The sequence below is a fragment of the Anguilla anguilla genome, chromosome 16 (genome assembly GCF_013347855.1).
Source record: "Anguilla anguilla isolate fAngAng1 chromosome 16, fAngAng1.pri, whole genome shotgun sequence".
In the NCBI taxonomy this organism is placed as follows: Eukaryota; Metazoa; Chordata; class Actinopteri; order Anguilliformes; family Anguillidae; genus Anguilla; species Anguilla anguilla.
In genome coordinates, this window is record NC_049216.1 from 18,458,999 (window position 1) to 18,486,973 (window position 27,975).

General features: G+C 54.3%; 1 protein-coding gene across 12 annotated transcripts; it reads right to left on the minus strand.

Moving 5' to 3' along the window:
* Positions 1-1,507: 1,507 nt before the first annotated feature.
* On the minus strand, positions 1,508-27,975 carry tle3a (TLE family member 3, transcriptional corepressor a). Of its 12 annotated transcripts, XM_035395704.1 has the most exons (22): positions 27,495-27,975; positions 26,658-26,864; positions 25,760-25,860; positions 25,198-25,261; positions 23,709-23,753; positions 17,772-17,834; positions 17,465-17,569; positions 13,899-13,931; positions 11,932-12,136; positions 11,637-11,653; positions 9,503-9,625; positions 9,287-9,337; positions 8,772-8,927; positions 7,820-7,952; positions 7,102-7,274; positions 6,328-6,404; positions 5,940-6,189; positions 5,044-5,291; positions 4,782-4,929; positions 3,914-4,064; positions 3,606-3,682; positions 1,508-3,244 (listed from the first exon to the last, which is right to left on the minus strand). In XM_035395704.1, exons 2-22 carry the CDS (start codon positions 26,679-26,681, stop codon positions 3,137-3,139), a joined length of 2,352 nt encoding a protein of 783 aa, XP_035251595.1. In that variant the 5' UTR covers positions 26,682-26,864; positions 27,495-27,975; the 3' UTR covers positions 1,508-3,136. The 12 variants fall into 12 exon arrangements, with proteins under 12 accessions (XP_035251595.1, XP_035251590.1, XP_035251587.1 ...); XM_035395699.1 differs by lacking the exon at positions 13,899-13,931 and having other exon boundaries at positions 8,754-8,927; positions 11,932-12,133; positions 17,495-17,569; XM_035395696.1 differs by lacking the exon at positions 13,899-13,931 and having other exon boundaries at positions 8,754-8,927; positions 11,637-11,698; positions 11,932-12,133; positions 17,495-17,569.

Genomic DNA, 27,975 nt, shown 5'->3' on the forward strand with positions numbered 1-27,975 from the left:
CTGCATTCATCAGCACTGTCCGGATGCTGAACGACACTAAGACCCGCCCCCAACCCCTGCCAGCGTGAGAAGGCTGACCCAAGCTTTCCCCAAGAATGCCTGCATTTTAATGGTCCCCAGTGAGGTCTATAAGCTCCATGAAGCCTGAAAATCAGATCTAAAAGCACTTAGGGCCATTTACCACTGCACTTAATCTCAAACAGGAGCGTTTAGAGTTTAGTGTACTGCTGCCTTTGCAGTCTCCTGGACCAGTGCTCCCAGCATGCTTTGCCATGACCAAACCCCCCCCCCCCCCCGAAGGCTTAGGCAGCCTGGCACAGCAGGGTCAAATCAGCCACTGCAGCCACGGCCATCACCTGTGGACACCCCGCCACCGCACCCCACCACCGCACCCCGCCAATGTGAAAATGAACACAAACAGCTTCCTGCAGTCTGCCAGAGAGCAGAGCCAGTCAGCAAGAGAGAGAGACAGATAGACAGATAGACAGAGACAGACAGAGACAGAAAGAGAGAAAGAGAGAGACAGACAGAAACAGAGAGAGAAACAGACAGAGACAGAGAGAAACAGAGAGAGAAACAGACAGAGAGAAACACAGAGGTACAGAATGAAGGCTGGAGCTCCTCTGATGCGGCTGCAGCTCCCTCAGTGAGGCCGGCCAGGCTGCACTTCCTGTGGAGAGCAGAGCGTGGGGCCGCTGCAGGTGACAGACAGACAGAAGGCTCCGCCCCACATGGCCTCGCCAGCAGGCCACAGGAGCGCGAGCACACACACACAGCCCAGTCGCACAAGCTCCAAAAGAAACACGCTGCGCAAGACGCACAGAAGCTCCATCTACAGCAGGATGCCCCCAACCTGTGAGAGAAAATGGCTGCTCACCCCAGCTCTTCAGCCTGTTGCTGCTCACCCATAGCGCACAGCAGCTGATGGAGGAGACTTCCCCTCAGACAGCAGTGTGCACTACACAGAGACCCTGAGGAGCAGGGCTCAATCGCAGGGCCAGGGTGCAGACGGCCAGTAATCCAGTGGACAGAGGGCCCCCCCCCCCTCGCTGGTATCTGTGTGCAACACAGAGCGCTTCCCTCTGTCAGCACTCACACGCCACAGCCGACAGGCGACCCCTGACCCCTCTTTTCACACCGCCAGAGCCTTTCTGTCGACTGAGAGCTCAAGCCAAAAGCGAAGGCACCGCACACCGCTCATTCCATCATTTACCATCACTCCCATCTCAGTTACACAACTGGGGCTACGAGTGCTTCAGAAAGACAACACACTTAAACTTCAAGTTTGAACGATGCACTTCTGCTGGTGCTATTTATAGTGCACACTCATAAGCTCACAGCCTAAGGAGGGCCACTGGCCAGTCTGTGCAATGTGATGCTGTGTCCCTTTAAATTACACTCAAAATCAGCCTCTCCAAAAGCAGAAAGACACTGGTAATGGGGGGAAATGGAGGTCAAATTCAGTCACTCTATTCTAAGCAAAATCAAGTAATGGAATGATCACGGGTGTTTTTTAAAACTTTTTTTTACAAAAACCGTTTATTGAATTATTAACAACTGTACATATCTTCAGTGATGACAGTTTGCTACATACTTTGGTGTGAGTTTAAGAAAGCAAGTCTGTTTCACCCGACTGACTGTGGAGAAGAAGGGGAGGTGGGGGGAGGGGAGGAGGTGGGGGCTGAGGTGGGGAGGATGGGGGACGGGAGACGGGGTTGTGTTGCTGTGGAGATCCAGGCGATCCAAACTAAACTGCAGAAGCTGAACACTCCCCTCCCCAGTCTCAGTCTTGGTCTCGGTCAGTCACAGTGACCTTCCTTCCCAGGTGGGTGTTGAGTCCGCTGTGTCCTCCATGTTACACGTGCTCCACTCTCCCCTGAACACAAGCTCAGACCGTCACCACACACAGCTGCAGGCATATCTGCTCCCCGTCATTCTCTCTGAACGCCTGGCTACTTCCGGAACAGTCCATGACACCAAGGGAGCGGGGGAGGAGAGAGAGAAATCCTTTGCTGCATGAAGACTCCATGTTGGGTCAGGTGTGTCCTCGGAGCCGAGCCCCACAGCGGGGCACTGAAGACTCTGCAGCTAGCACAGGCAGACTGGGGCATCCGCCACGGCCTGGCATACGGCCTGGCATACGGCCTGGCATACGGCCGGTCCAAGCACCGGATCAAACCAGCCAGTCAAAGTTTCAAAACTCCAGAGGGACGAGGAGGGGGGAGCCCGTTATCATACACTTACAGTGGGCTTTGGACATCCTAATTAGCACAGGAAACAGGACACGGGGCAGGGTACACATACACGGTACAGCTATTTTACCCAAAGTACACAATGTCATTTCAATCCAACAGCAAGGTGCCACACAGCTCCAGAGCTCTGGCCTCCCGAGCCCCGCCCCCAACCCTGACGCAGCCAGGCCACGCCCTCCGGGGCTCACATCCACAGCACATCCCAGAACGGAGAGTCCAAACAGCTCCACGACTGGCTCAAAAATACTTCTCCTGGGAAAAATGTTTTTAAATTCAATTTTCGGGTGAATTTACCCTGGAAATTGTAAAAAGCTGAAATAAAAGATCCTTTTCTTAAAAAAAAAAAAAAAAAAAAGCCCTATTCTACTTGACATCCCCAGAGTTACGAAGCAGAGAAGATAAAGAAAAAAAAACAATCACAAGTGTACCAGGACACAGAAAAAAATAGATATATTTATAAAACGCCTTTATTACTCCAGTATTTACACTTTTCACAAGACTTCCAGCGAACGAGCCAGGTTTAAAAATGAAGCGCCGCTTCATGTTCAGTTACGGAACGTTCTCATTGTGTAAAAACACAAAAAACACCATGATCCCAGGAACAGAACAAAGAGGAGAAAAGCTGAGACAATATTTACTTCTCTAGTGCCGTAAGAACTGTGCTCAGTCAGGAAGTGTTAGCCGAATGAGCGGGGGTTCCGCAGTGGGGGGGCGGGGGGGGGGGGGGTGAGGGGGGCTGAGATGGGCTCCGCCCCTCTCGCAGTGTGCAGTCCACATCCTGGGAGTCTGGAGGAGGGGTCAGTCAAAGAGGAGGAGGAAAAGGAGGAGGAGCCAGCATTCCCCCCGACTCGGGCCTGCTGTTTTGTGGACGGCAGCCTGCAGGTCTAGTAGATGACTTCATACACTGTGGCCTTCTTGTCCCCGGAGCCCGTGACGATGTACTTGTCATCTGCAGAGATGTCGCAGCTCAAGACGGACGAGGACTCCTTTGACTGCAGAGGAAGGAGAGACACAAACAGCAGTGAGGGTTTGAGGCCTGGGGGGTGAGTGGGGCGGGTCTACTTGCAGTGCTGGGGGGGTGAGTGAGCAGACTAGTGGCAGTTGAGCGGGTGAGCTGGCGGACGGCCCCGGGGGGGGGGTGGGGGGCGCTGAGGACAGGGCGGGGAGGCGATGCGTCAGGCCGCACGGTTCGGGTTTCTGTAAGGTTAGCGCTCTGCGCCATAGACACTCCTCCCGCCAGCTCAGGTAAGCATTATTTATTCAGGAGCACGCGGCTCTGCGTCCGGCACGGCCGCCGCGCGCGGCCCGCTAACCCCCTCCCGCCCCGGGCGCCGCCACCGCCGATCGCCATACCTGGAAAATGCTGGCGCCGTACGGAGTCCTCCAGGCGTTGAGCAGGTTGTCCTTTCCAGTGCTCACAAACCATTTACCTGCACAGAGAACCAGGGCACAGTCAGAGCCCTGCAGAAGCTAGCCTAGCCTGAGTCCCCCTGAATAACACAGCCAGCTGCTGCCAGCACTACTCTACGATCAATCTGGCTTCAAAACAGAGGCTCTGAGGGCAGGCAGACACACACATGCTGCTAATCGTCCTGCGCTTTACGCCGTAGCTGTGTGAATAAAGGGGTGAGGGTGGTGTGGAGTGTGCGGGGCGGCCTCACCGCAGTAGGCGAACTTGAGGGAGAGCACGCAGCTCTCGTGCAGGTGCAGCTGGTACTTGTCGGGCTTGGTGTGGTGCAGGACCTCCACGTTGCTGCTCTCCATGCCCACGGCCAGCCACTCGCCCGTCGGACAGTAGCCCAGGGAGAAGATCTGCAGAGGGCACCGCACGGCACAGAATTACCGACCTGTCCACCGTGCGCTGCTGAACGGCTGTGACACACGCTGCCATCGCAGGGCCGCACGTCGCCAGGGCAACGCTGCAGCAGGTCACATCATGGCAGCGGGAGCGAGTTTGTCCCGAGCGCAGAGTCACAGTCGGAACGTGCTCTTCAGTGGTGTGAGATTACGGCTGAGGTCATTTGAATACTGGTGACCGCGCTTCCTGTCGTTTGAACACTGGCAGATCACATTTCCTGTTTTCTGAGATTATGCATACGCCAAGTCAAAAGGACAAGGACAGGCTTGGGGTGGCTAGACTGAGCTGGGCTGGGCTGGGTAGGGGTGGGGGTAGGACAGGGCAGGGCAGGGCAGGACAGGACGGGGCGGGACAGGGCTGGAAGGGGTAGGACAGGTTAGGACGAGGTAGGACAGGGCAGGACAGGGCAGGACAGGGCAGGACGAGGTAGGACAGGGCAGGGCGGGGCAGGACAGGGCAGGGCGGGGTAGGACAGGGTAGGACAGGGTAGGACAGGGTAGGACAGGGCAGGACAGGGTAGGACAGGGTAGGACAGGGTAGGGCGGGGCAGGGCGGGGCAGGGCGGGGCAGGGCGGGGTAGGACAGGGTAGGACAGGGTAGGACAGGGCAGGACAGGGTAGGACAGGGTAGGACGGGGCAGGGCGGGGCAGGGCGGGGCGACGGCGGCGCACCTGGGAGGTGAAGTCGTGCTGCTGCAGCTGCCGGCCCTCTCGCAGGTCCCAGGACCGCACCGTGTTGTCCAGGCCCCCGGTCCACAGCTTGGTGCCGTCGTGGGAGATGTCGATGCAGCTGGCGCCGTCCGTGTGCCCCTGGAACTGCCTGCAAATGCACCGGGGGGGAGGCGGGGTTACCGACCAGTCAACCGCAAACCCTGAGCAACGCCACTCCCTCTGTTCCGAAGCCCCTCCCCCTCCCGGATGCGGCTCCACCCACCTGACCAGCGTCTGGTTGTGCAGGTCCCAGACGGCGATGTTGCCGTCGCTGCAGCAGGAGAAGCAGACCTTGGCGTCGGGGCTGATGGCCAGGGCGTAGCAGGCGGGGGCGGAGGACGTGAGCTCGGCCTTGATGCGCGGCGTCTGGGAGGCCAGGTCCCAGATGGTCAGCGTGCTGGCCTCGCCGCCCACGATCAGCGTGCGGCCGTCCGGCAGCAGCTTGCAGGAGCGGATGTAGTTATCCCGGTTCTGCGCCGCGGAGAGGAGGGAGGGTCTTTTACAGAGCGCGGGGGAGAGAGAGAGGCCAGAGAGGCGCTCGCTCACGCCCTGCCCAACGGCAGGGGACTGCAGGGACTGCACACTGCCTTCAAACCACTCAAACAGATCAACAGCGCCGGGACTTAAAGGAATGAGCGCAGAGAATTACCCTAATTAAAAGACCTCACAAACTAATCACAATCCCACATCTCTCCTCGATAAAAACAGAGGACTGAGTTTCACAATGTGAAGAGCCTACAGATGATTTCTGCTGAAATGTAGCGCTGGAACGGTCAGCCTGGGTGCCACGACCACGGCGGGACAGGCTGTTGACTGCTTTAAGAGTATGGTGTGGTCTGATGCAATGCAATTCACTTTACGGTCATGTTACAGACATGCGAGTTCATACTACGGTCATGTGAGTTTGTGTTAGATTGCATGAGTTCATATTACGGTCATGTGAGTTTGTGTTAGATTGCATGAGTTCATATTACGGTCATGTGAGTTTGTGTTAGATTGCCTGAGTTCATATTACGGTCGTGTGAACTTGCGTTACGGTCGCGTGAGTTTGCGTTACGGTCGTGTGAGTTTGCGTTGCGGTCGCGTGAGTTTGCGTTGCGGTCGCTTTGCGGGCCGTACCAGGCAGTCCAGCTGGGACACGGGGCTCTTGCTGCCGGGCTGGCTGATGTCCCAGATCTTGACGCAGCCCTTGCCGCCGGTGTAGACGTGGCGGGTGGGGTTGCTGATGGTGACGGCGCACACCACCTCGCCGTGGCTCAGCGTGTTGATCTGGCGGGCGTGGCGCGGGATGCCCGGGCCAATCAGGGCGTCCGGAGGAAAGGGCACCGGCTGCATCTGTCCGTCAGCGCTCACGTGGAAGGAGTACGCCCTGTGGGGAGGGGCCAACAGAGATGAACCAATCACAGCAAACCCAACGACACGGCCTTTCACAGTCTCTCCCGTTTCCACCGTCTACAGCGCAGATGCAAGGCTGGGGTCAGGACTCTTTAAGAACGGGGGGACTTACGGTTTTCCGCCCGAGATGGAGGTCAGGCTGGCGGGAAGGCCGGGCGCTCTCATGTGTGGGTGGGGATCGAACCCGGCCTGCAACACGCGAACAGTGAGTCACTGAGCGCGCCCAGTCCGCGATGCAACACAGCGCAGCGTGCAATTACCCCATACACAATTACGCAGAATCCACTGCACTGCTATCGCACAGCTGTGACAAACATCAATTACAGCCGAAATTAGACGCTGTCAAATTACAAACGATACTACCTGTAATCATGTGTCACGCGCCCGCACCCTGAGGGAGCAGAGGGACCGCGCTCAGGCGTCAGAGCTGAGCTCGCTCAGGAGCCAGGCTCACGCGCGGTGCTATATCTCTCCCTAAATGCCCTCATTTGTTCTGATTCCTTAGGTTCACACTTCACTGTAAAATCTCAACTGGGCGGAAATGCACAGCTGGGAAAGTTTCAAAATGAAAAGGAAGAAGTGGCAAAGTGGACCGCCAGAACAGCTCGATTAACACAGACAAACAGAGGGAGAACAGAAGAGAGGGAGGGAGAGGGTGGGACAGTAAGATGGACAGAGAGAGAGGGAGAGAGAGACAGTAAGACAGAGAGAGAGAGGAGAGAGAGAGAGAGACAGTAAGACAGAGACAGAGGGAAGAGAGAGAGACAGTAAGACAGAGAGAGAGGGAGGGGAGAGGGAGGAGAGAGAGAGAGAGGGAGGAGAGACAGGGGGAGAGAGAGAGGGAGGGGAGAGAGAGAGCGAGAGAGAGGGAGGAGAGGGCGCTCACAATAGGGCTCCTCCCGTAGGCGGCGGCTGCAGCGGCGCTCATCTGGGGGGAGATGTGGAGGCCGGCGTACACCCCAGGGCTGGTCAGAGTGCCGTTCATTTCGGGGTGCCCCATCATGGCGAAGGGGGTGGCGTAGGAGCCCGCGATGGACAGCGGGGTCCGGAGGGCGGGGGCTGCGCGAGAGAGAGGACAGCGCCACCGTCAGGTACTCCCGAAAAGCACTGAGGAAGTGTGTGTGGAACTGTGCGTTTGGGCAGGGAGTGTGTGTATGCCTGCAGACATAAATGAGTGTGTGTGTGTGTGTGTGTGTGTGCACGTGTGTACACACATCTGGACTTACGTGCATGCATCAGGTGCGTACACGAGCGAGTACATATATAGGTTTGTATGTGTATATGTATGCGTGTGCATGTTATTTTATTTAACCAGGAATACCCCATTGAAATCTCTTTTTAACAAGAACTTCACATAAAACACAAAAATTAAAATTAGTCCAGTTTAAGATTTTTTTGCAGGCTGTTCGAACCATAAGGTATAGAATAAGTGAAATCCAGGAGTAGTGTTGTGTGTGCATATAGGTGTGTGAATGTGTTGTGTGCATGAGTGTATAGGTGTATGTTGTGTGTATAGGTGTGTGTATGTGCGTATCGGTGTGTGAGCATGTGTTGTGTGTGTATAGGTGAATGTGTGTGTTGTGTGTGTATAGGTGTATATATACCTAATGCCTCCATGCCGGGGGGCTTGCCCACGATGGGTCGGAGTCCCGGGGTGGTGCTGGTGCCTGGGGTGGGGGCATCGTTGCGTGGGGTGGGGGTGTTGGACTTCAGCCCCGGCGTGGTGGACTTGTCATTCTGTAAGAGATGAGGGGGGGGGGGGAGAAAGGTCAAAAAACCAAAATAAGAGGAAAAGCCTAAATCCAGAGTGACAATTTGAGTGCAAGCTCAACGTAATCCAATCTAATTCTGACAGCTCATTATTGCTGTGGAGCTATAAACCTCTATTTATACCAAAACCCATCACAGCTACAAGGAAGATGGTGGCCCTTTTTTATCCCCCATTTCACTTTAATCTCTCCCCAAGCCAAAAGCCCTGACTAGTAAAGCACAGTGATATATTAGCCGGGAGGATGTGACTGATCCTGCTATAGGAGCGAACAGCAATATCCCTGACACACACTCATTTATTTACAGCAGGGCCCGGGAAACCAATTGACATTTATTTCTGAGCCATAAAAAAGATTGAAGGAGCGGGTCAGCGGCTGCTCTTAATGCGCACATCCCCTCCCGCGCTCAGCGCAAAGCCGCCATCACACACTCACACACACACTCACACACACACACACACACACTCACACTCACACACACACACACACACGCATACACACACTCACATTCGCACGCACGCACGCACTCACACACACACACGCACGCATTCCTCACACACACACACACACACACACACGCATACACACACTCACACATTCGCACGCACTCACACACACACACGCACGCATTCCTCACACACTCACACACACACACACACACACACAAACACACACACACAAACACACACACACACGCACGCACACACACACACACACACTCCCCCCCCTCCCCTCCCCTCCACAAAGCCCCTGGGCAGCGAGCTCCCACCCCCGCTGCAGCGCGTACATGGACGTGCTCCTTGGTCTTGGAGGAGGGGGTGCTGCCGGAGGAGGCCACGGAGGCGGGGCTGTTGGGGGCGTCTTTCTTCTGTTGGGGGCGGGACTTGTCCAGGCCGTTCTCTGGCGGGGAGTGGGCGGGGCTGACGCGCGGGGTGGCGGGATCCTGTACAGCAGACCAGAGGAAAGGGGGTTCATTCATATGCACGCACAAACACAAATGCACACATCACACACACACAGACAGACAGACAGACAGACAGACACACACACACAATCGCTCCCCCAATAAGAGGCTTCCATCTGGTGTGACCAATCAAAGTTACCCAAAGATTTACCACAGTCAGCGTCACACAGCGTGCTTCCCCGAAGCACACACACTCAGCCATTTAAGCCCTGGTCAAGACGGAATCCCTGACCTCACAGCATAGGAATCAGACCCTTCCACTCAAATCTGCCTTCAGTCCAGAGTGCTCCACACCATTCAGCACTGCATGCAGCGCAAGGACAGACACTCTCACTTACCTCATTGGACACGTCCACCACCAGGTCATCGCTCTTGTCCCCGTCGCTGTCCTGTAGAGTAAAGCAGAGAGTTACAGCCAGCCTGGGGACCGCATCGGTGGTGTTCGTGGTGACCGCGAGCGGGCAGAGGGGAGGGGTTCGTGGTGACTGTGAGCGGGCAGAGGGGAGGGGTTCGCAGTGCCCGCGAGTGGGCGGGGGGGGGCGGGGGTCACTCACATATCGGCTCATGCTGTCCTTCTCCTCCAGCTTGCGCTTCTTGGAGTCCAGGCTGTAGTCAGAGGAGCCGCGGTGCTTCTCACTGCCCGCGCGCAGGCTGTCCGGCGGGGACACCGAGTTATTCTGGAGGAGCGAAACACACACACACACACACACACACACACACACACACACACATGCGCACACACCACAGACAGCACTGAATTAGCAACCGCCCGCTACGAGCCACACACACAGTGAAGACTGCAGGGAGGGAGTGGGCGGGAGGCGTGTGCAGTTACAGAATAAGGTGTCCGTGGATGCAGCGCGTCACAGCAACACTAAACACAGCTCTCTTTCCTGTGAGGCTTGCTCAAGGTGCACAAGCCAAATATAAACAGAACAACTTGTTTTCCAGCACCAGGACAGGCGTGCACTCCCCAGCCTAGGTCAGTTTATTGTGGTTTTGACTCAGAGTATTTTTCCCATATTTATGGTTTGGACACATGGGGACGAAACGCCCTGAGTAAACGCATCCATGGGTGGTCATGGCAACAGAGACGGACAACAGCAGGGCTAGTGATCCGAAAGGCCATGGCGGCACGCTTGGCACCCCCACCGACCGCGCTGGCACTGAGCACGCCCACCGCAACCTAGGCGTCACTGGCCAACCCATCTCCCACCACGGGAAAAAGCCAAACCAGAAAGGAAACTGAAGCCCTCTCACTGGAAGTTAAGCAGCTGAAAGGGGTCTGTTTGGGGCCGCTGTCCCGGGACAGTGTGAAAGCACAGCGCGGGCTGGGCCGCTCTCTCTCTGGAGGCAGCGGGACCGGGCGAGCCGTCCGCCGCCGCGTCAGGCGCCCAACTGAGCGCGCTCAGTGCGTCCCGGCCCGGGCGGTGCGCCAACCTCAGCTGTCCCACTGTAGCCTCCGCACGGGGGGCGCGGGGAGGTGGCGCTGGCAGATTCTGGGCATGCTCGGGCAGGCTGGCGCTCAGAGCGGCCGATCAGCACCAGCGCCAGTCTGACAGCTCCCTTTCTGTCCGCCTCTGGCCGGGGGAAACGGGCGCGCAGGCCCGTCCCCCAAAAACACAAAGGGGACGCGGCCGGGGAGCGCTCGGGCCTGGCGGAAGCCCCTCCAGACGCCGCCGCGTTCTTGGACGGGACACAAAGGGCTCGGAGTCTTCCTGACTCTTAAAGCTGCTCTCCCAGCTCGCTCATACGCACATCAATGCTGCCATTGTGGACAGGAATTTGCACCACTTCCCCCCGCCCACCCCCTCCTCACCCCCACTCGCCCTCCCCCCCCCCCCTCGCCGAACAAATAGAGATGGATGGCCTGCTGAAGCGGTGAGGGGCGGGGCCGGCTGTGCCGCCTGACCTTTAAAGGCATGCTTAACGTGACTCAATAACCAAAGTGGCCGCGGCCGCTATCCGATGACCCGACGGGGGAGGGGGGCGGGGGGCGGGGCGGCCCCGCTAATCAGCGCAGGGCTTGCTTTTCTTCAGACATGACTGCACCCATTCATGGGGCCCATTCAAATGAAACCCAATCTTACGGCCCCATCACAATCTATCAGGAAGATTTAAGCCACTCTAATAAATGGCTTACAAGGCCAGGGGATGCAACAAAGACAACAATTCTGCATTTGTATTCATAAATATTTACTGGAAACAGGAGAGATGGAGAGAAAGAAATGGAGAGAATGAGACAGAGAGAGAGAGAGCGAGGAGGAGGGAGCAGAAAGATAAAGGGGGGAGAGGGAGAAAGAGGGGGAGACTGTGGGAGGGATAAACCCTTTAAGATGGAGAGTCAAAGTCTTTTTTAATTGTGATGAAATTACAGAGCCTCTAATCCGCAGCCTGTGATTCCAGTCATTTTCCACACGGGTTACATGGCAAGGGCTCATTTTACAGACTTCAGTCCCAATTTATCATTTTCATTCAGAAGGGCTTAAGGAGTACAGGTTGTGTGTGTGTTCTACTCTCAGGCATGAGCTCTGACCAGCGCACAGAGCTGGCCACAGCCACACACAGAGCCGCGACGCGTCACACACACACAGCCACAACGCGTCACACACACACAGCCCCCACTGGAACACTGACATTGCACACACACACACACACACAACGCGTCACACGCAGGTGTCCACTCACCGTGCTCGACTCGCGCTCTTTTATCAAAGGAATCGCCAGCGGGGAGTGAAAGGATGATTGGCCAGGAAAGAGAAAGAAAAAAACGGAAGTTAGTACACACAGCAAAACAGACGCCCGTCAGAACCGCCAATGGCGCCGTGTCCTGTGGGCACGAGTTACAACAGCGTCTGGTAACCTGCGCAACACCTCAGCTCCTTATAAAGCAGCGGGGAGGGGGCAGGGGCTCCTAATCCCCGCCCCCCGAGGGAAGCGGGCGAGCCGATTGGCCGGCGGTGGCGCGCTGTCAGCTCCTCACCTCTGTGCTCCAGCTCGTGGTGGTTCTTCTCGTCCTTGACGGGCAGGTGGGCCTGGCTGCCCAGCGCCCCCAGGGCCAGCAGGCCGGAGCCCGAGCCGGGCACGGGGGGGATGCCGGGCGGCTGCAGGCCCGACGGGTGGGGGGGCAGCTGGACGGGGGGCCCGTGGGCCGCGTGGGACAGGTGCTGCGCCTGGAGCTGCTGCTGCTGTGGACAGACATACCGCAAGTGGGTCGGCGGGAAATAGCATGGAGACGGCGGACGACGCTAACCGCGGCCCGATTAGCAACCCTACCCCCCCAAAACCCCGCACCCCTCGCCCCCCAGCCTGCATTAGCGCCTTCACACGTCTATTACCGTCAGGGTCACACAGAGACCTGCACACCATTATTTTTCCATACAAGTTAAGGCTTGGCTCTTGTTTTTTTTTCTTTGAGCTCTTGGTGTGGATGGAAAAAGAAGAAGAAAAAAAAAAACTTCAGAACTAATGATCCAACGCTGGCGTAATCCCTCGCACTTCTGTTTCTAATGACACATGACACCGATAAAAAAAACCACAGGAGGAATTCTCATCTCCAAACACATCCTCAGTGAGGAACGCGCCGCTGGCCGCTCGCCAGCAGGGCCGGGCGCGGGCCAGGGGGAGGGGCCAGAGCCGCAGGACCCCGCGCGGCGGTGCAGTGAAAAACGCGCGGGTTCGGAGCCAGCCGTCCAGCCCAATTAGAGGGGCGCTGCGGAAGGCCAGGGCAGGCCCTGCGTAGCGTAAAGACTCGCCCAAGCGGGGCGCGCTCTTCATAAACGCTCTTACACCGCTTTCTACGCTCGAAACTGGCAGCACACGAGTCATCAAAACAAACCCGCACTTTTAACACGCGAGGAGCTCTACGGGTTACTGTGTGAGACTGTTTGAGTGAGGGACACACCAGTTAGCGCACACACGCGTTAGCGCGCGCACGCACACACACACAAGCCTGTACATACAATAAGCATGGGCATTCAGCTCTGCCACATTCACATCAATATTTGAGTCTGAAAAAGAGATGGGAGTTAAAAGGCACTCAGCATGCGAGCGAGTGGTTTAAAGCAAGGTTAAATAATACTTGAAGCCACCAATGAAGACCTCCACAATTTATTACCATCTTCAAGCTCTCTGAATTATTAAGCCGCTACCATGGGAGGTGCCCCCATCCGAGCCCTCGGTGCAGTTCTGGCCCATTCACAGCTGTTAGCGAAATGCACAGAACTGCACTTCAGACAGACATGCTTTCAGCGGCTCTGTCCGTCTGCGTGACCTCACACCACACAAAAACATCCATTCCTGCAGAGAGAACCTTCATTCTCAGGAAGTAACTACATTCTGACCAAATATTGCCAGGAAAAGTATATTTCCTAGAAGGGGTATTAAAAAAAAACTTCAGAGGAAAAGGAAAAATTATCAAATGTGTTGTGTGTAAGCAAATATAGTTGGAATGTCTGTTAATATGAATAAAAATCTATGGGAGAATTAATGAGGTTGTGTTTGTGTCAATGGTGGGAACAGCCAATCAGCGCGGTGGGGGAGGGGGAGGGGCTGATTGCGACAGACTCCAGCAATTCAGCAGGGGACAGTAAGTCAGAGTAATGAGAGTCTGCGGGTGATGCCATCGACAATTTCTCATTACAGCCCCAGTACTGAGCACACAGGCACAATAAATACACTTAATGTTAATGCAATACCCCTGCACAAATCCCTGCTCTCAGGCCCTGGCCACCTGGGGTGATTCAGACAAAAATGGAAAAAAAAATGGAATTTGGAATCGCTCCTGCTTACAGGTGAGATCCGTGGCAGAGCCCCCACAGGCCAGGAGGTGTTACTGCGGCCATAAGAGCAAGCTTGAGCAATGCTGCCATGTCACACGCACACTCTTTGCATGCCTCAAGGCAAAAGGAGGGTCCAGGCTAGCAAAGGGCTTTGCCCTGGGGCACTGACCATGAGGGCGGGGTAGACGACCTGCTGCTGCTGCTGGGGGCAGAAGAGAGTTTCCAGGTCAGAGGTCAGGTGGCATTAACCTGATCTCACAGCGATGAAGAGACCACATGCATGCAGAGTCAGCCCCCGGAGCTCTTAAATGGGCAGGGCGGAGGGAGGGTCTTTGAGAAACGCAGTCCAGCCCTTCCTGTAAGCTCACAGCTCGTGGTGAACGGGCTCTTTACCAGGAGTGGTGCGCTGGAAACCCGAGCGAGGAACCAGATCCTGCACAGGCTCTTAAAACAAGCCGCTCCGACAAACGCCCCCATCGCGCAGCGGGACGTGCCGAAAGGGCAGGGGCACGCAGCCCGAGCGGGGAGCAGGTGAAGCCAAGGCCCCGCCCCCAGGTCTGTAATCACAGGTGCACGCCATCAGCGCACCTCGGGCCCATCCATAAGAACGCCGCTGGAGCAGACACAGGGCCGCCTCCTCTTTCCGAAACGCAGCGGGACCTCCCTGCGGCTACACGCTGCCGCCCGGACCAGCGTCTAACGCTCCCGTTCCCCCCCAACGGCCACCGATCCCGCCACAGCTCGCCCTGCTCCCAGCTGCCAGGGAGTCGCTCTGGCCGTTCATCATCCTCCCAGGGAAAACAAACACACTGCCTATCTAAAAGGCACATGCAAACAACCCCATGGAAATCTGCATTTGAAACTCAAATGCGCATGTGGAAAAATATGCAAAGCAGTCTCGGGGTTCTTCATAAAATAAAACAAACACCCCAGCCAAAACACCATAACACTCACTCGCACACTCTCGCACGCGCGCGCACACACACCCACACACCCGCGCACGCGCGCACACACACACACACCCGCGCGCGCGTACACACACACACGCGCACACTATGCACCATCATAGCTCGCATTACACAAGTCAAAGATATTTCCATGGAACACAGGAGAAGTATTTACATGGGGCTTTATGAAGAAAGGGGCAGGCACACAGAAAGCCAGCTCGGCGCGCCTGAGCGCACGGCTGCCCACACAGGAGGCCGCGGAGGCCAAAGGCTTAATAAGTGCACACCTACTGCACAGAATCATTAACAGTCAGTCAGTCATCACTGCTGGCTGCTCATCTCCCCAGCCTCCCTCAGCACAGGGCTTCTGATTAACAGTGAATCTTTAATCAATCCCCACTGCTGCACTCACACACAGGGACACTGCATCCATCTCTCTCTCACGGGCAGCCTACATTTCACTCCCAGAGCTGTGCGTGTGTGTGTGTGTGTGTGTGAGCGTGTGTCTGCGTGTGCATGTGTGTGTGTGTGCGTGTGTGTGTCTGCGTGTGCATGTGTGTGTGTGTGCGCGTGAATATGTGTGTGTGCGAGAGAGAGAGAGAGAATGTGAGTGTGTGTGTGTGTGTGTGTGAGAGAGAGAGAGAGAGAGAAAGAGAGAATGTGTGTGTGTGTGTATATGTGTGTGTGAGAGAGAGAGAGAGAGAGAGAGAATGTGTGTGTGTGTGTATATGTGTGTGTGAGAGAGAGAGAGAGAGAGAGAGAGAGAATGTGTGTGTGTGTGTGTGTGTGTGTGTGTGTGTGAGAGAGAGAGAGAGAGAGAGAGAGAGAATGTGTGTGTGTGTGTGTGTGAGAGAGAGAGAGAGAGAGAGAGAGAGAATGAGTGTGTGTGTGTCAGAGTGACAGAAAGCCCAGAGCTGCTCGGATGACTGCCTGCCTTTTTTTCCTCCCAAATTGCACGGCCAGGGGCTGTTGAGGTCGGGTGAGGGGGCGCTGAGGTCAGTGTGGTGCGTTTGTGTGTGTGTGTGTGTGTGTGTCTGAGAGTGTATGTGTGTGTGTGTGCGCGTGTGTCTGAGAGTGTGTGTGTATGTGTGTGTGCGCCTGAGAGTGTGCGTGTGTGTGTCTGAGAGTGTGTGTGTGTGCGTGTGTGTGTCTGAGAGTGTGTGTGCGTGTGTGTGTCTGAGAGTGTGTGTGTGTGTGTGTGTCTGAGAGTGTGTGTGTGTGTGTGTGTGCCTGAGAGTGTGCGTGTGTGTGTCTGAGAGTGTGTGTGTGTGTGTGTGTGTGTGTGTCTGAGAGATAGTGTGTGTGTGTGTGTGTGTCTGAGTGTGTGTGTGTGTGTGTGTGTGTCTGAGAGAGAGTGTGTGTGTGTGTGTGTCTGAGAGTGTGTGTGTGTGTGCCTGAGAGTGTGTGTGTGTGTGGGTGTGTCTGAGAGTGTGTGTGTGTGCCTGAGAGTGTGTGTGTGTGTGTGTGTGTGTGTGTGTCTGAGAGTGTGTGTGTGTGTGTGTCTGAGAGAGAGTGTGTGTGTGTGTGTCTGAGAGTGTGTGTGTGTGTGTGTCTGAGAGTGTGTGTGTGTGTGTGTGTGTGTGTGTGTGCCTGTGATCCCGGGCCAAGCGGCTCTGCTGAATGGCCGTCTGCTTAATGACAGGCCTGGCCGACAGTTGCATTCAGCCGGATTGGAGGAAGTAATTATGTAGAAAATGGGGGTCACAGTCTTGGCTCATTTGCCTTAATTGAATTCCAATATCTGGCTCCAGCTGCCCTGACCCAACTCTCTGGGCTTCCTAACGACCGCTTCAAGGAGGCTAATCAGAGCGGGGTCGGCCGGCTCCTCCGGCGCTCTCCCTCTGAACAAAGACCCAGCTCCCGCAGGCGCAGGACGGCCCCTCTGGGCACCCGCTGTCCCAGGTAGGCAGAGGGGGACCATCCCGAGCCTCTTTAGGAGGCGTCTGAGTGAGCGCTGCGATGGTGTTTACCGTGCATCTCCTGCTCTAATTCCCTCACACACACACACACACACACACACACACTCTCAGACACACACACACACACACACCGGCCGGTGGCACAGGATGAACTCACTCCCTTATCCAATTAGAGCAATACATCTGTAAGTGTGATAAACCGGGGCTTCCAAACGGGTAAGAGTCTTAAAGGGCACAGAGAGCTGTTCTCTCAAATGACCTGCAGTCAGTGCAACCTGCAAATCCACCTCAAGCAGGAAGTACGGGTGGGGAGGGGGGGGTGTAAGTTGATAAATACTGGAAATAACCTCAGTGGAGATAAAGGGTTTGGTTGGACTTGTGAACCTTCAGTCCACCCAAACACCGACCGCAGCACCGCCAAACACAGCGCCAAACCCGTTATAAATGGGACGGCCCGAGGCGGACTACATGGGGCGAGCTCTGTGGGACAGGGCCAGTACAAACGGTAACGACGGACATACGCATGAACACACACCCAAACCAAATGAGTAAATGACTTCTCTCAACACACATGAGGCAAATAATATCACACTTAACTAAATGCAACAAACAAGTCAAAATTAAACCACTTTAAAAAAATCATGCAAAACCATTAATGACCAGGAGCAAACCTGCACGCGAGTCAGAAGCAGAGCCATCTTTCCCTTCAGTGAGCCCCTCCCCCCTCCACCCTCCCCCCTCCCCCCTCCCCCCTCCCCCCTCCCCATGCTGGGCGGGGCCTGGCGGTGCAGGGCGGGGCTGTGCCTTCCCTATGTGCAGGTTGGCGTCCTGGTCAAGGTCAAATGAAGGAATAAGAGGGGTATACACACGGTGAGAGGCAGATTGGGAAGTCCACGTACCCCGATGATGGCATTCAGCTCGGTCATGGTCACCTGCTTGGCACGCTCAACTGCCTGAGCAACCTGCTGTTGGTGCTGAGAGAGAGAGAGAGAGAGAGAGAGACGGGGCTTAGCGCTGTGCGTACAGCCACTCCACCTCACACTCTGTACATTAACAGCCTTCTCTCAAAGCCAAGCCAGCGCTAAGGCTGGGGATTACACGCCGCGTCTCCTGCATGCCTGATCCGCACCGCGGTCCTGGCGCGCTCAGCGCAAATTAAAGTGTTTTAACACTCACCTCTTGTGACAAAAAAGGCATAATTTGAGCTAAGATCGCATTGAGCCGTTTGGCAATCTCCGTCTGAAAGAGAGAGAGAGAGAGAGATTGTGTCATTTCACACCACCATTTTTATGTTTAAAACAACAGCACACAAAAAAAACCAACAACAAAACAAACTCAGCTAATTGCCAGAGCAATTAGAGACGCTCGACTCGACGGACGTAAATCCCAGGATGCAGGCCGATGAAGTATTCAGAGCCATTAAGGCATCCCTGGGAGAGGCGGAGCCACAGCGCCCGTTTGACCTCTAACGGGGTCACCGCCCACCCCACCCCCACCCACTGACCTGGCCCCGCCCACCGTCTCCTGACCTCGCGAGGTCAGGCCCTGCCCCCTATTGGCTCTGGGGTTTGGCCCCTCCCCTGCCAGGTGGACCCGGCTCAGGGAGCATGTGGTCTGGGCTCGTCAGATATGGCTTTGCTTGGGTAAGGCCCCAGCTGCGGCAGAGCAGGAGCAGCAGCAGCAGCAGGAGCAGCAGCAGCAGCAGGACTGTTTTAATGATTCTGTTATTGATACGGAGTGTGAATAACGCACAGTAACGAGCTGACCGGGGCCCTGCTCAAACAGCGCAATCAGAGGGGCTGACAAACATGGAGGAAACGCTGCTCACAGACACGCCGACAAACAAACAAAGGGAAATGACACACACCTTCCGCTTCTGTAACACGGCAGGAGAGCTCCCGCTCACTGTAACGTTACCCTAACGTTCCTGGAGAGCAGTAGAGCTCTCATATCCAAGCATCAAGCCGAGGTTGAGAGAGCTCTGGCTTGGAAACGTTGCTTTAATGTTCTGGGGAAGCTCATTAGTAAACCTCACAGTAAGACTGTGGGAGCAGAGAAAGCCTCCCCCCCCCCCCGCCCCCCGCCCGCCCCTGTTTTCCTCGGGGCTGAGAGACAGCAGGGGCTCTGGCTCCAGGCCTCCGCACTCTGACAGGTCAGCCCTTCAGTTTGAGTGAAGACCCTCAGACAAGAGCTGACCTGCCAGGCAACACCCCCCCCCCCCACTCCCCACCACCACCCAGCCCCCAGGGCTGACTCTCTCCTCTAACACCACCCCCTCCCCCTCCCCCTCCCCCTCAGCCTCCTGCAGCCTCCATTCCTCGGCCCCTCTCTGTGTTGCCACAGCAACCGCAGCAGCCCCTGCTCTGATCTGGCTCTGATCATTATGCAAATTGTCCCTGCGCTTGGCCGTAACAGGCTGTAAAACCAGATCACGTGCGCGCAGGCAGGTCATTAAATTGAATTTTCGGGCTGTCGATCAGATCAGCTCCACAAATTAATGGTGGATAAAAGGGGCGGCGTGGGGGCGGAGGAGGGGGGTTGCGAGGGGGGGTTGGCGGGGTCGGCTCAGCCGCTGATCCCAGACCAGCCAGCCCCGCTGGGGGAAGGGAGAGGAACAAACGGCGGCGCTGGGTTTAGCCAAGACCTGGGGGAGGAGTAAAACCCTGTAAAAGAACACGCTGCTCCGACCCGCTCCGCTCGCTGGAGAAACACACTCCCACCGTTCAGTCCGGGGTCCGAAGGCAGGAGAACACTGCGCAGCCGGGCTGCTTTTAGAATGCCTTCACCAGCGCTAACGCCGTGTTCTTTCTGTACCCGCAGGCTGCGAGCGGCCCAACACTGAACGCCAGGTGTGTGCGCTGAACGCCAGGTGTGTGTGCTGAACGCCAGGTGTGCGCTGAACGCCAGGTGCGAGCGTGTGGTTCAGACAGGGCCTGCGCTTCCTGCCCCTTTCCCCTGATCACAGACCAGCCCGAGCGCCTGACCGTCCCAGAGCTGGAGGACGCCTGCCAATCGCCACTCCCTGAGGAAAGGCCCTCTCCCGGACAGGAAAACCCTGATTCCTTCCACCGCCGCCATAGCAGTCCATGTCTATTTTCATCCCTTTCAGTCAGAAATGGGATGGGAGGGGCAATGAGAGTGCACCTATCACAGCCTAACACTTTAAGGTTTAATCACAAGTATGTGATTAAGATGTTCTTAGCTGAACATTCTAACGCTGATGTCACAATCACTACTGGTAACTGAAAGCAGAGTTCTAGAACACACTTTCAATTCTGAAGGGAAAAAAACATTCGAAAAAAAACCTACTCTTCAAAGGATTAAAGGCAACTAGACTGTGTGATTCTCGGTGGTTTCCTTCTGTGATAAATACACACCTAATGCATGGTGTTAGCCAATGAGCAACCCTCGATGCGTAACCGTCAGGACACCCGAAAAATCTAGACAAATGCATTCGAGCGCGGCCATCAAAAAATAGCACACCGCAGAGAAAGGGATTCTAAACCGCGTGCAGTCCGTTACCCTCGATGGGCGGGCCGCTCCACTGGACGGAATTTAGGGAAAGGTCCGGGACGCAGCGCTGGCCCGTCCCGAGGGCCGGCAGATGGAAGCGACTGCGGGATGGGAAAGGTTAGAGGGGAACAAACACGGAGCTCAGCGGGGATGAGCGAGCCCTTCCAGGGAAAGAGCGCCCCAGGACAGAACCCTCGCTGCTCGGGACTTAATGCTAAAGACTAATTATAAAACAAAACTGAGCCCGGCCAATAAAGCAAATGTGAAGTGCTTTTCAATGGCCCCGTCTCCAGTGGGCCTCGGACGAAACATAAAGGAAACGCGGAGGAGAGGAGAAAAACGGGACACTGTCCCTTTAAGCCAATGAAAGCAGAACCCTTGAGCGGCGAGCTTTGCGCTCCGCTACACAATTACAGGTACTCTGGGCTGTCTAGCACCGCTTCAAGAGCTCTCCCAGGCCAGCCTGTCAATGGCACATTGAAAGCTATTTGCCTGTTGCTATCGGCATTAGGGAAGTGGAGTGAGACACTGATGAGTATTAAATTTGCAGGAAAACAACTGGTGATTGTAGTGGTGTGCTCTGTCGCTCCCAGCCACAAACAATAACAATCCCAGTCTGCCTGAACTGAACCCCAGCATCCCGCTCTGCTGGGGTAGATACAGGCAGGCAGGTAGACACACACACACACACACACACCAAACCAACGAGCAATCACACACACACAAACACGCGCGCACGCTCAATCTCACATACACACACACACACGCTCAATCACACACACACACACACACACACACACCAAACCAACAAGCAATCACACAAATTCCACAATCACACTGATCAAAAATATTTTGAAACCAACACACATGCAACACATTTACTAGCCAATTATAGCTGAAAATAGACTTCCCAGTATTATCCAATAAATTAATATTACACCCGATATGAAGCAACATACACGTGCCACAGATGTGACACATTTGGAGCTCAGCAGACGCCGCAAATTAAGCACAATGCTCTTGCTCAAAAAGTCACCTGAACCGAGCTAATCATTATTCATACGTTTCTACCACCAAACTCAGAAGCATAGCTGCACAGAAACCTCTAAAAACACAACAAAAAACAATTTAACACAAATATCTGCTCAAAGCTCTGCAACACACACACACACCCACACAGGAAACACACACACACACACAGGAAACACACTCAAAAGACAGCAGACAGCCTTTGACATGAATGAGACACGAGTGTGCAGCCTGTGCACTGTCTGACACGCACACAATGGCTGCCCTCTCAGCACTCACATCCACTCCCTCCAGCCCTGCTAATGTGCAGCAAATCCAGGCCAAACTGCTTATTGATGTCTGAATTTACCTCCCCATTGATCTGCTGGGAGGGGCCGGGGCGGACGCACACACAGCACTCAGGCCCAGACAGCGGAATTTGAGGCGAGAAGGGCGAAACCCCACCCCCCCCCCCTCCCCCAGACGCTGCTTCACAAAGGAGGTCGGACATCAGAGTCAGCTGAATCTCCTGTAGACATCAGGCTGCCTGACCTGTCCAGCGCTATCGCAGCGAGCGCGTTTAATCAGGGACGTCACGGAGCGCTTCCGCCAACAAACAGAGACCGCGCATTCCTGTCCGCCCCCGTTCCGCCGAACCGCCCGGCGAGGGGGGCCGGGGGAGGCGGCCGGGACGGAGCGCTGGAGCGCCCCGGTGGCCCTGATAAGGGGGCGCGCTTCCCGCCCGCTAGTGGTGGCGGGCCGGTGTGTGCTCACCCCACACACACACTCAGTTTGTTTTGGCTCCCAGACAAGCCGACCATCATCACCTTGGCAAACAATTCCAGGAATCCTGTATAAATTATTCATCTGAACAAGCTTTCTCCCTCCCTCCCTCCCTCCCTCCCTCTCTCCCTCCCTCCCTCCCTCCCCTACCCGACGCTCCCCCCTCTCGCTCTCTCCGTCTCTCTTTCTCACTCCCTTCTTCTCTCTCCCACACTTGAAGCTGCAGACAGGATTTTCCTCAGTAAGCCAGGGTCTCTCTGTGAGCTGCCACAGCTCATTACCGATGGGGGGGAACAGACACGTCGGCCCGGACAAAGCGCTCCGCCACCCCCCGAAAACTCCCCGGGTCCCAAACCTCGCCCGACCCGTCGTGCCGGGAGTCCGGCCAGCGCCGCAATGAGCCGTCCAAATTAAAATCGCTTACCAACACCGACCTGCAACAATCGCTCCCCCCCCCCATTCCCACGCAGTGAGAGCTGTGGAAGCCAGTCGCCCTGGGCCTGGAGATCTGAGAGCCTCCAGCTCCCCGGAGCACACAGCCGCGTTACAAAACGCACAATATGCCTGTCAGAGAGGGGCTGCACCCCCCCTCCGCTATAGAATAAATCCTCCAAGCAGTGAAATAACATGCTTGCATGCATCCCATAATCCGACTCAGCCTTGCCAGGCAACCGCTCTCCGCCAGCACCCCCGCCCCCCCATCCCAGAGATAATGTGGAGGAGCTGAGGCCTGTCTGTTTACTCCACCGCTGATGTCATCACAAACTGCGGGCTCTGCAGGGAAGGGGCCGCCGTTTGAATTATTCAAGTGCTTCAGTCAACTCCATCGGCCTATTGATGAAAAGGCAAGCGCTAAAACAGGTCAGTCGATTAAGCTGTTTACACTAGGGCTGCTGCACCTTCCCCTCCCGCTCCCTCGCTTCTCCTGCGCCCTTCCTCTCTCTCCCTCGCTCTCTCCCTCTCTCTCCGCCGGAGATAAGTGCCTGACAGAACCTTTCAGAGAGCCGGCGCCGGGAGGGACATCTGGCTCCGTCACATGCGCCGACACTGACGGACTGTGCGGTCTCCCCGTCTCCGCGGCGATGTCATTAACCTTGCGGAGAGCGGGCGGCTTCCTCATAAAGCCCCCGTTCTGCAGCGCCTCCTCTGCGCCTCCTCTGCGCCTCCGTCCATCACCTCCCGTAATTATGCGGCAGGAGACGCCGCGATCAAGCCGCCGCGGCCGGACCGTCTCAAAGCCAAAAGCCTGAACCGCCAAACGAGGCCACGTGCCCAGCGTCCGCTACACGTGCACGTGCGCACGCGCGCGCGCACGCACGCACGCACGCACGCACGCGCGCACACACACACACACAGACCGCTCTGCGTCCTGGCCTTGATTAATGCTCACGCCTTAAAGTGGCTGAACTAATCAGGTCTTCAGACTCCTCTCTCTTTAGGCCTTAAGTCACAAGGCCGCTGCTGCCAAAGTCTCCACTTTAATCTCATCAAAAGCAGCCCGGCCGCCTCGCCCCGGTGCCGCTCGGCCGTCAGCAGTTTCAGCGCCGCGAGGGGGGGGCTGTGCGCGCCTCCCATGAGGCCGCTCGCTCTGGGTAAACACCGGCCCGGCTCGTTTTACCGCACGCTCTGACGGACAGGGCCGCCGCACGCCTCACACATTGACGTGACCCCTGGTCCGAGGATTCGGCGCGTTCGCCCCCCCCCCCTCCCCCGCGGCCCTCCCGCCGGGTGCTGTCTGTGGCACCGGCGCTCACACTTCAACGACCAAAAACGCGGTGGCGCGACAGGAGCCGTTTCGCTGCTGCTCACCTGTTTGTGCATCTCGATGTTCAGCCCGTAAGACATCTCGTAATACTGAAACAGAAAAAGGAAAATTAAGACACTTCATGGTTTAAAAAAAAAACAATTCCACAGAGGCTCATCCAGATAATGCCAAATTAATCTAGGTATCTTCATAATACACATGCAATTAAACTAAGGTCTGTCAAACAAAGCTACAAAAAAGTCTACGTGATATGATTTTAAAATGAATATCAGTGTTAGGCCAGATGCGTAAGGCTCTTGTTTAAGGGCCGGGGGCTCACAGTACCCTGTGACTGCGGCCATGAGGTGATAAATCACACAGCAGGTGAAAACCAGCGCTATTCTACGGGGAGGCAGTCGCCCTTTCATGGAAAGCACCGTGTCAAAGATGTCCGATATGTGAGCAGGGAAAGGAGGCCGAACTGGACTAGCGAGTCACTGATTAACCCTTCAGACTCTCCCCTCTGAAAGGGAGAGGCCCGTCCGAGCCCTGCCCGCGCCCTTTCATTGTCCTCCAGTTTTTTAGGCACGTTTGTGCCGAGGTGAAACCTCTGCCCTCAGAGACTGCAGGTAAGTGACTCGCGGGGAGACCTGCCTTTTTAACAGGTCAACACGCTGTTGACTTTCAAGCAAAAGCACTTTAAATGTTGGATGAGGGCAACAGACCCGCTTAACGTGCAGCCCTACACTATCAGCACAGGACTGCCTGTGACTTACTGCAGTGTTCCTGACCTCACCCTTGTCAGACTAACACGACTTTTCCTGTAAAAAAATAATGTTTAACAAAAGCCACCACAGCTCTGGTTAAAGTCACCTTTTGTATATATAAGATAAGAGGATGAGGGGGAAAAAAAACTTCAGTGGGTAATATTCCTGTTACATCACACTGAAATGGAAATATGTTTAACAATTCAGTTGAACATATCCTTGCACAACCTTTAGAAATTATTCATGTTTATTTGCCATTCAGTTTAAAATTCAATGCAGAAATCGAATCAACAATTAATGTTAAGTTTGCTAGCTCAAATCTAAATATAGGAAAACACTTAAAATGTTAAACTGCCTTAAGTACTACAGTACTACTACCCCAGTGATTTCTCCAGATGCATTCCTTCCCCCGCCCCCTTCCCTCTCCCTAATTTATTGCCATGCATATGTGCAGGAGCAAGGTATCCTGGGAAACAAAAATGTCCTCGATAATCGAATCAACACAATGAGGAGCGCCGCGGTCATTAACCCCTGTGGGTAAGGAGGTTCCTCAAAGGGGCCCAAAGGAAACAGAATTTTACCGCAGTCTAAGGCCCTCACGGACACTCGTAAAGGTGTGAGGTTTAGAGTCCTTCGCCCCATAGTCTCTTTCATCAAGTCAACAATACAGGTAACATGCCAAGACCATGACGTCACCACAAAAGCACCAACTTCACCTGCTAATGCGGCCCGTTTTTGTCCCGCAAATGAAAGCGCATAATTGCTGCACGGCAGAAAATAATCTTACCATAACGTAGTGACGCTGCATCTCCGTCTTCTCGTTGGCCAGTTTGTCGTACTCCACCTTAAGACTAAAATAGGAACGGAGGTGTCAATTTTCAGCGTCGCCATTTCTATAATAAACCCCTTCACACTCTTAGTGCGACTGGTGCGGTCCGATATGGATGTTAGACTACCATGATTTTCTTTTAACCAGAATAAAATATTATTTTATGCTCACCACGGATACACGTGAAGCACAAACAATTGCTCCACTTCAAATGTATGTTCGAGGTTTTATTCCTACAGCTAATCATTCCACTACGTCAATCAAGCAGTCATCCCTTAGCAAATTTAACACGGACAATTAATCATAGTGGCCCCAAATAAATAGCCCGTTTTGGGTCTCAACTGTAGCGTATATCACACGGTATGTTAAATGAAAGTCACTGACTGAATTTGAGTTTGATTCAATTTGTTGTTAGATCTCTTCGCCTTTGCACACGTTATCACATTTCGGAGTGAGTTAGCTGAATTATAAACGCTGTTCACAACCTTCAGTTTTTCCGCAAGCGCTTTCAACCGATTACCTGTGGTATTGGGCTTGCAGGAACTGAAACTCGTCTTTGATCCGGTCGCAAGACTCTGCAACAGTGAATTTGAACCCCGGTTGACCAGGCTGGTGTGGTGCCTAAAAACAGCAATAAATAACATTGACGAATAATAATAACAGAATATGTTCTTCGCTTAAAAACTAGTCTCCAATATTTTCATATCTGAGGCCGACCAATCGTAAAGTGGTAATGTTAGCTGCGGTTTGGGTTTGACAGAAACTCTCCCGCGATCCCTTGAGTAGAGCCCTGCCTGGCGGACAGCTTTTTATGGGGAGAATAACCACGAATAGTACACCCGATCACAGAGCTGCGTGCTAAACTGCTCTGAGCAACGAAAAAGACTGTTTTCAGAGTGTTATGTTTATATACAAGTTGGTCATCAAATACGGACACCGTTTCAGTAGCCGACTAATTGTGCACACAAATGGCTAAGAGTGAAAATCGAAAATCAAAAGAATATCGCTAGCAACTACTATCACCGGCTAACGCTAGCTAACAAGGGAGTTGTAGAGTTTGCAAACCACTCGGAGGAGGCGGGGGTAGTGTGATAGTGAAGTCTAGGGATAACAAGGTAATAACAATCTTAAGTACATTTCTGAGTTCGACGGGGACTCAAACACAAGCAAAGACAGCGCCCAATATGTCAGCTTGTCGATTCGATGTGCTTGCGTTTCCCCACTGACTACCAATCTAACTGGACAATCCGAAGCAGCGTTGTTGTCGGGGTAAAAAGGTCCATCAAGACAAGAAATACAGCCCGTAAAATGTATGAGTGCCGTGTTAGCTATCACGGGCGAACCAATTTAATGAGGACGCGAACTCAAACGCAGATGAATAGCTAGAAACAAACTTAAATTCAAAATGTTCAACTTACCGGATGCCGGCCCTGTGGATACATCTTGAGTGTATCCTTTTTAGTTGGAAATCCAAGAAATCTAGCTTTCTATATTTTAGTAATCCGAGTAGATCAGCGATGATGGCCCGACACCCCTCCCTGCACACACAGGCGCTCGGACACAAAGCCCAGTCCTCGGGGGCAGTCCTCGGCTCTTGCGATCCGTACGTGTAAGCTCTTTATCCTCTTCAATCGAAGTCAAACAAAACAAAGGAAAAAACAAAACAGAACATTAGCAAGCTAGTCATAGCCAAGCCACGTTATGTGAACGTAAACTCGCTCGTTGTCTATGTTACATTACACCGTGTTGAGTCAAAGCAGAATAATTGTACTAGGAAGCTAGCCGAATATATCCGATGATATGTGCGAATTCAATACAATGTTCTTTTCGACGGCTAACATTAGTTAATCACAGTAATAATGTTCTGTTGGACTGCACGCTAACATTATTAGCTGGTTGAACAGATGCTTTTAGCTAGCTACACTGTAATGAAAGGGCTAACGTTAGCCAGCTAGCAATAGTAATCAGCACAAGCAAGCCAGCTATTATCAGGATGACTAAATGCAGCAGAAAAACAACCGATAACACTAGCTGGCTCTAGTAGTTAGGCTACATTTTTTGTAGTTTTTATCCCCTTAGCGATTAGACCCGTCGTCCAGAAAAGAAAGCACTATACCAGCTAGCTATGTCACATGAGTGAGCCAGCTAGTTTGCGAAATAGGGCAGACGAGACAGAGAATCTCGTCGCGTATACTTTAAACTGAACTCGACTGCTAGTTAACGTTATCTAAACGGCTTGTTGGCTAGTAAAATACCTGGGAGTATGACTGCGTCTCCCAAGGAGTCCAGTCATCCACGATAATGAATAGAACAATATTTCCGCCCCACCGCTGCCTTTTCAAAATGTTCCGTTCATGGCCAAAAGAGGACAACAGTCTTGCTTGAGACCAACCAGTATACACATCTCCCGATCAGAGCCAGTTTTTTTTCCTCCCGAGTGATCACGGTCGGCTGACACAGGCAGAAGAGATTCGGAGTGTCTATCCGAGTGTAGGTCAGGTACCATGCGATTGAGACGCTCTTGTTCAAAGAAAACTCCTATGGTTGCCCTTCGTGACTCGGACAAATGCCCGGGGAATTCCCATATAAGTCCGAAACCATACGTTAAAGTTATAAAATGTTGAAATTGTTTTAAGTATGACGTTGTATTTCGCTATCTTGCTAACCGTATCCGTTCTCCTTCCCCGTCGCTCCACCGCGCTCACTATACCACACACAGACAGTACACTCGCACGA

What these genes read in the sequence shown, in the direction of transcription:
- tle3a (XM_035395692.1), bottom strand. Translation starts at nt 26,681, where the DNA reads ATGTATCCACAGGGCCGGCATCCG. An exon ending in TTCCCAATCTGCCTCTCACC is followed by an intron (nt 12,137 to 17,464) that starts GTGTGTATACCC and finishes GTCTGTCCACAG; the next exon opens with CAGCAGCAGCTCCAGGCGCA. An exon ending in TGGTGGACGTGTCCAATGAG is followed by an intron (nt 8,928 to 9,286) that starts GTAAGTGAGAGT and finishes TCTGCTGTACAG; the next exon opens with GATCCCGCCACCCCGCGCGT.